Source organism: Aotus nancymaae, unplaced genomic scaffold (assembly GCF_030222135.1).
Source record: "Aotus nancymaae isolate 86718 unplaced genomic scaffold, 86718_ANA_hifiasm-v0.15.2.pri h1tg000006l, whole genome shotgun sequence".
Lineage (NCBI taxonomy): Eukaryota > Metazoa > Chordata > Mammalia > Primates > Aotidae > Aotus > Aotus nancymaae.
Window position 1 is genome coordinate 44,658,206 of NW_026988417.1, and position 8,063 is coordinate 44,666,268.

At 36.2% G+C, this 8,063-nt stretch overlaps 1 protein-coding gene across 1 annotated transcript in view; it reads right to left on the minus strand.

The window, feature by feature from the left end:
* The window catches only part of GABRG1 (gamma-aminobutyric acid type A receptor subunit gamma1), an 85,268-nt gene extending 80,635 nt beyond the window's left edge, over nt 1-4,633 (minus strand). The window contains exon 1 of the mRNA XM_012441179.3: nt 4,098-4,633. Coding sequence (XP_012296602.1) covers nt 4,098-4,201 — 104 coding nt within the window. The 5' untranslated portion in view covers nt 4,202-4,633. The remainder of the gene's footprint in view (nt 1-4,097) is intronic.
* Between the last annotated feature and the right edge of the window lie 3,430 nt (nt 4,634-8,063).

The window sequence follows — 8,063 nt, forward strand, 5'->3', positions numbered from 1 at the left end:
TCATATTTTGGTAATCATTTTCTCAGTATCTCCAGAGTCATTTTTCAGTTCTTTTTTTACTCTTTCTTTTCTCCCCTCCTTTGGGCCTCCACTTTCATTATTATATTCTTAATTTCAATTAATCTATTTAATATTTGAATAAAATGTCAAACATTTCCTCTTATTTCTTAGCCAGAAATGTTCTTCATCGTATAGAATGGAAGAAAGATACTGATTGTTTGGATAAACTAAAAGACTCTGTACCCAGGGGGGTTATCGACTATGACATTTGCATTTTATTTTATTTATTTGTTTTTGAGATGGAGTTTTGCTCTTGTTGCCCAGGCTGAAGTGCAATGGCACGATCTCGGTTTGCCACAAACTCCGCCTCCTTGGTTCAAGGGATTCTTCTGCATCAGCCTCCCGAGTAGCTGGGATTACAGGCACATGCCACCAAGCCTGGCTAATTTTGTATTTTCACTAGAGACAGGGTTTCTCCATGTTGGTCAGCCTGGTCTCGAACTCCTGATCTCAGGTGATTCACCCTCTTCAGTCTCCCAAAGTGTTGGGATTACAGGCATGAGGCACGGCGCCCAATTTGTCATTTGCATTTTAGTTTTGAAATCATTTTCCTCTCAGTCCTTTGCATATTTAACTATCATAGAATATCATTACTTAGTTATTTGGTTCTCATGTTTGAAAGGTTACCATCAGCATTTTATTACAAAATTAAGCGAAAAATCTAGACACTTAAAAAGTTATTCATTCATTAATACACACACAAAATATATTACAAAATTACTTGAAAATAATACATTTTTAAAGCAAGTGTATTCGAATATTTTCAATTTGGCAACTGAACGCCACACTGTGTGATTACTGACTCATGGAAATTGTACTGAAAAACAAAAATGTGATTTTTCCTTGAGGTTTTTCAATATATAACTCTTAGTCAAGGTTTATTGTAGATTACTTTTTAGAACAGCTAAAATCTCTTTTTAAAAAACTGATTATAACCAGATTTTTTTCAACATTACAAAGAAGTTAAATCAAGCTGAAGAGATTCTAAAGAACTTGTCAAGATGCCAAAGAGTCTCCTAGAGAATGAAACACAGGAACCATGACTACAGTTTCAGTTACAATGATAGGATAGGTTTCCATAGTTCAGCAATAAGAAAAAAAAAAAAAAAATAGTGTGTCTCCTCTATGCTCTTGATGGAAATTAATGAGGAAACTAAGCATTGCAACTGATTAAATATAAAAAACAATTGCTTCCAATTTAGGAAGTCTCAAAAATAGATGACTTTCAAGATGTACTTTGGAAATCATATAAGACATTAAAACGCTTACAAACAGAAATATTTATGATTAGTCTTGGAAGGAAAAACTAACCAAAAGAAAAGGAAAAGGAGAGAGAAATATGATCATACATGATTTATACATGTTAGCATGTTATCTCCAACTAAATATTAATAAAGTTCACTCAACCGTAGCTACTTTATTTTATTTATTATTATTATTATTTTGAGATAGAGTATCTCTCTGTAGCCCAGATTGGATGCAGTGACAGTATCTGAGCTCACTGCAACCTCCATCCCTGTTCAAGCAATACTCCTGCCTCAGCCTCCAGAGTAGCTGGGATTATAGACATGCGTCACCATGCCCAACTAATTTTTTTGTATTTTTAGTAGAGATAGGGTTTCACTATGTTGGCCCAGACTGGTCTTGAACTCATGACTTCATGATCTGCCTGCCTTGGTCTCCTAAAGTGCTGGGATTACAGGCTCATTACAACATTATTTTTTAAATTTATTTTTAGCAAAAGCATGCTTATATTTCCTTTTCATTGCTATGTTTCCCAACTTAGTCTCACAGAACCCAGTGGAGAAAGAAACATGTTATATTAACATTCTCAGGGGTTCCCTACAAAAGTGCTTCTGTGTCAAACTTTTTCCATTCACTGAAGAAAATAGTTTATGATGCATCTTAAAGAAAGCATACTTACATTTGCCTTTTATTGATAGCTTTCCATCTCATGTTTTAAAAATTATGGATTTAGGGAGTACTTTTAAAAGTTAAACATAATCTCTCATAACTGAGGCCTTAAGGGCTAATTAGAACAGCTTATAAATTTGTATTTTAGTAGGTATTTATTTACTGGACAAAATAATCCAGATTATCTACATTATTATGATAATAGAAGTTATTTGTTAACTGTACAATACCTTTCTCACATATATATATGTTTAAAAATTACATAGCATTCACACTTAGATTTCCCTCTTGAAAACTACTTAGATAAAACAGTGAAGCAACCATTGACTTATTTCATGTTTCAGTTGAAATCATAGAGGTATTGAATGTGAAAATCTAAAGAAATCATATGTGGTCTACTACTATCCTTCATTTCGTAGATGAAACTGTGTTCAGAGAGGTTAAAGGCCCTTGACATATGAGATCATGTCTCCAGGCTGCAAACCCTGTACTCTGTTCCTACAGCACACATCTCTTTAACTCTGAGAGCTTGACGAGGGTTCTTGAGCCAATTATAATGATCACAAATGTAAATATTCCCCCAAACAAAACATGTTTATTTAAAATAAAACATCTTCTGGGACAGATAAAATGTCCTTTACTAAGTAGCTTGCCTGTTTGGTTGAAAGGGAAACTTGTATACAATGACAAAATGTTGTTATTTCAGAAAACCACTGGGTAAATCTGTTTTTAGTTTTGTAATATGATATATGTGCTTTACCTAAAAATCTTTATAAAATGTTATAATATATTCAAAGAATAAGCCAGCATGACACAACATATATAAGAATAATTCATCCTGTAGTACGTTTATGTTCATGTCAAACATTTAAGAATCCAAGGAAACAGGGTGAATAAACCGAAACTTTAATGCTCAAAAAGCACTAAGTGTTAAAAAATTCTAACAAGTATAATATTACTTAGCATACTTTAATCCAGTCTCTATTTTCCGAGAGAATATATACTAGCTCTATCTGCTGGTATGGCAAAAAAGATTCAAACTATCTTTACACTTAAGTTTATAATAATAATTCCTTCTAGCAATGTTACAAGTAGTTATAAAGTCATGTTTCTAACTTCCTAGTGATTGTACTTTACTTTTGAATTATATGCAGTATTACACTTATAATAACGTAATGTTAAAAGTACATTTATTTGAAACAAGTTGCATGGCATGAGTACCACATCCCAGACCTTTATAAGTGTCTATGCCTTAATCAACATATTTTAGCTCAAGTCACCAATACTCCTACATATAATCCAGGAATGATACCTGGAGCATTTTATTTTTCTAACAGAAAGATTTTAAAGTTTTATTGAAAGGTATTACATAGCCCAGTCTTGTTCCTGTTAATTTTGAGGTTTGTGATTGGTAATAGTCTTTTTTTCTTCTCTCTCTCTCTCTCTCTCTCTCTCACACACACACACACACACACACACACACAAACACAGAGCCAAGACTTTCATGCTGCCATACATTTTTAATTACTGATTGATGGCCAATTTAAAAAAAAAATACTCAAAGCTGGTTCAAATAAAATATACATGGTTAATTTTTACTTGAATACTATACACTTGTAATGCTGAAAGATTTGCTTTTAGCCAGATTCATAATCTTTCTCGATGTAAAACACTGGTTTGTTCCAGAAAGTTACCAAAAACGAGGAAAGGGGAAAAGCAATAGCAGAAGGTAGAAAAGCATCATACATAACATGCTGTGTAACAACAAGTTTCTGCAATAACTTTATTTTTAAAATACAGAATCATCCTGAAAGTTCATGGTTGACATTCATTCACTAAATTTACTGGCGAAGTCATTCCTACTCCCCTTCACTCCCTTCCAGTAACTGAATCCTCACTAGTTTGTACTCTGCTTGAAGTAAAAAATAACTGAACCAACCTCATGCTTCAAAAATATGTTAATTCCCTTCTATCTGAGAATGAATAGATCTAATCAGAAAATACAATGATGGTAAATATCACATATATGTAATTACTTAGCGTAGAACAATTTTTAAAATAAAGGGGAATAAGAGGAAAGGGTAGATACCAAAGAATAGTTTTAAGCCCCTGAATTTACTCACCAGTTTCCCAAATGCAGGGTCAGTAACAAGAACATCAACCTCAGCCCTCTACTTTGACTCCTCAGAAGAAAAGGGGAGAAGAGAAAAGCTTTCAAAGGACCCATCGGAATCGCTTTTTCTGTGTGTGCTGCACTAGCTCAATTCTCCCAGCCAGGACTTTTCCTCCCACTTCAGCAGCAGCTGGCTGAGTATAAGAAGGGAGAGTGTGGAAAGGCAGTGCACCTCCCAACCAGGTAGGATGCGACTCCCAGCAGAATTGAGCCAGGGAGCCAATCAGGCCGAGAGGATGCTGGCATAAATTACCTTAAAAAGAGTTGAGCCAATCAGTAGCCCAAGGAGGCGGGGTTCTCCTACTAGAAATTGAGCCCAGTAGGGAAAAGGGCTCCGTTTTTCTAAAAGAAAAACAAACCTCTTTTCCCTCGCAGCCGCGGAGAAACATTTGAGTGGCCGTGACAGAATCCCTCCCTAGGGAGAGGTTGCCTTTCTCCTTCCCTTCCGCTCTTTCTCTTGTCTGACTCTATTTCGGGGCCACTGCCTCTTTCTTCTCCCGCGTTCAGATTCTGAATCTGTCTTCCAAGAGAGACCCCTGGGAAGCAGGCAGCGCCTAATTGGTTTTCCCCAGGTTCGTGAGGATTCTGTTAATTTGTGTTAATTATCTTGTTAATTTTGTGGGTGGGGCGGTGTCTCCTTTCTCTTTGCAGATCCAGCACCTGGCAGGATGCCCCGCACAAATGAGCACTCAGGAGATGTTGAATATATAATTGAATGAATGAATGAGCAGGCTCCATGCATTCCTGGTTACCACGTTTGCTTGCCCCATACTCCTTCCGCCGCCTTAATAGTGAGAGAGGATTTGCAGTCTTCTCCCGCCAGGCACCAAAAGATGACACTAATGAATAATGCCGGGCAAGAACTATGTCATCTCACAAACACGAAAACAAAAGTCTGATTTTATAAAGATTGTCTTAGTCATAAGAGCTGTAGTCCTATAGATGGGCAATCCTAGTTCTCTTCCCCACTCCCCATCTGCGTTTGCATCTGTTAAGCTCCAGTGTTTGGTACCTAACTTCAGAGGCTCTGCTTTGAGTTCCTAGCAGAGCCCGGCAGTTGCCGTGGCAACCAGAAAGCCTCTGGCAGCTGGAACAACTGTACAGGCGAAGACGCTGGAGGTGATGGAAGCAGGCGCTCTCTCTGCCCAGCCATCTTCTGCCTTAAAACGCTTTCCCAAGAACCTGCTTCCGACGGAAGCCTCCTAGGGTTGGAGTATTTAGCTGTTAATCCACCCCACAGAATTGGCCCGATTCTGATTTGAACTGTAATTTACTACCCAGTTACCTGAGCGTGTTTGTCTGCCTCAAACGTTCAAGCCAGAAGTAACAGTGTTTGTGCATGGCGGTAAGGTAACTGTTGCTGCTCTACCTCCTGAAATCACTTAAAGAAACTGGATAGGGCACAGGAGGTTACTGATTCTTGTTCTTGCCCGAAATAACAAATGGTGCAGTGCTAGGCGTTTCTCCCTCTCTTTGATTGATTCTCCATCCTTTTAGTCTCCTCTGGAAATGCGCATTTACCCGCCTTGTTTTTCTTCTCCCCCTACACATTAATTAGGCAGTATTTTTCTCTTCCACAAAGCACGTTAGTCAAGGTAGCTCATATCAAATAATTTAGAAAACAATAAAGTTTAATCATAATAGATTTTAGGGTGAATAAATTTACGTAAAATGTGATATCAATATAAATCTGAGGGTTTTTTTTTTCTTTTTCTGCTTCAATTAAGAATGTGCTTTGGATAGCTATTTAACTGTTTCATTTCATGCACACACTAATTCACTTATCTGATCAGCCAGAGAACTAGGAATTAATTCATTAGAAGCATGTCGTGAATAACAAATACTTTTCTGATTACCCTTTGCATTTTGCTAACATTAGGTAAGGTTTGTATGCATTCATGGGAATATGACATTTTATAATGTTGCATGCAACAGTAGCTGATAGTCCTTCCATTAATAATTCTTAACAAGGTTTTACTCTTATATTTTATATATGTAACTGAAAGACACTAGGAACAGTTAAAATGAATTAATGAGGAAAGCTGAAGGGTATCTCCTTGGGTAGTAAGAATTTGCCTGTTTATTCTAATAAAAGATTTTTAAAAACTGAAGAAAATTTCTTGTTTTCTCCAAAATCCAGGTTTTTGCAGATTTTTTCTAAAGTATTTTCCAACTTGTTTCATTTATTTCTTTCAAGCACTTTTATTTGACTATTTCTATGTCTCCTCCTTCGATACATATATTCTATTTTTTATAATATGTGTTTTATGGGAAACTAATCCTATTCTGCAATAATCGTAATTTCCTATGGGCTATTATATGTAAAGGGGATCTGAATCCTGTGGAACCTGGGGAAAAGGAATGATGGTCTTAGATATCACCCATCTGTTGACCCTGACAGTCTGCCTCATTTGATTTGACAAACCAGCTCTATGTATGGTGAGGAGGAATGTGAGGAAAGATACATACTGTCAGTTCTGAAAAAAGCAAGTAAGGTACATCATACTCATCAAACAGTGTCTCACAAGGGCACATTCACGTACTCATGGGGAAATAAGACCAGGTGTCTTACAGTATTATAGATTAGAATACTAGAAGTTGCTATAGGTAAGGAAGTGAAGAAAGCTCTCTATCTTCACATTATGATAGTGGTTTTCAAGTGAAGGCAATTTGACCCCATGGAACTTTTGTCAATGTCTAGAGATATTTCCAGTTTTCACAATCTAGGGGTAAAGGCAGCTGTTAGTTTACAGTGCATAGAGGCTAGTGTTGCTGTTACATGTACTAAAATGCAAAAGAAGGCCCTCCCACAGCAAAGAATTACAGAACTCAAACTGGCAATACTAGCAAGGCTGAGAAGCCCTGACACATGAGTGAAGAGAATAGCAACCAGACTCTACTGCAACTGATGATTTCCTTATGTTATCATCGATGTCATCATTTCCTTTCTCCTTCTTCTGAACCACAGTCATTATTCACTAGGCTTATATCTAGTTATAATGACTATCAACATAGTGCACAACAATTATTTACCTCAAAATTTGTTCAGGGATCACCTGAAAATAAAATATTTGGGTTATCTCTTTAAAATTCAGATTCATGGGCTTCACCATTGTATATAATATAATTTTTAGCAAGAAATTCTGGATATTTTTATGCATCTGAGTTTGAGGACCAAGGTCCTACCATCATCTCACAAAATAACTCCAGTGAGACAGAGACCTGATCATATATGTGAAACCATGATTTTAGTAAAGAAGGGATTCAGTATGATTCCTCTGTCCATTGTTAATTAATTCATTCAAAACTATTTATTAAGAAACTGTGATGTCAGGAACTAGGCCTGGAATTAGAAATACCATGGTGAACAAAACTTACTGCCTTGGTTTATATGTATATAAAAAAGAGAATAATAATTCTGCTTAGTTTATAGAGTGTTTTAAAGGATTAAGTAAATTAATACATGGAGATCACTTTAAACAGTGCCTGGATAATTAAAATTACTCAAAATGTTAATAATGTTATCTCTTTGATGATAGGTTTCAAATATAATTATTCATTCCAGTCTCTACTACAGCATCTGCTACAGAATAGTCAATTTGTAAAATGTACAGTCTATTAGGAAGAAATGAGAGAATTAGGAGATACTATGGTTTTTACTCTACCTTCAACATTATCTTGAAATTTGCTTTCTCCAGATCAAGGGGACATTTTCAGTTGTGTTCTACTTCTTCTGATACACTTTTCTTCCGATGGCCAAAACTCCATACTTCAGCTAATGCATCAATTTCAGGTTCCTAAACTTATCCTGCAAAATCATCCATTTTTGTCTTGTCACATGCTGTTCCCTAGGAGACCCTTCCCTCCTCACCATATGCTTAATCCTTCTTCATTCTTTCTGATTAATTGTAAGGTT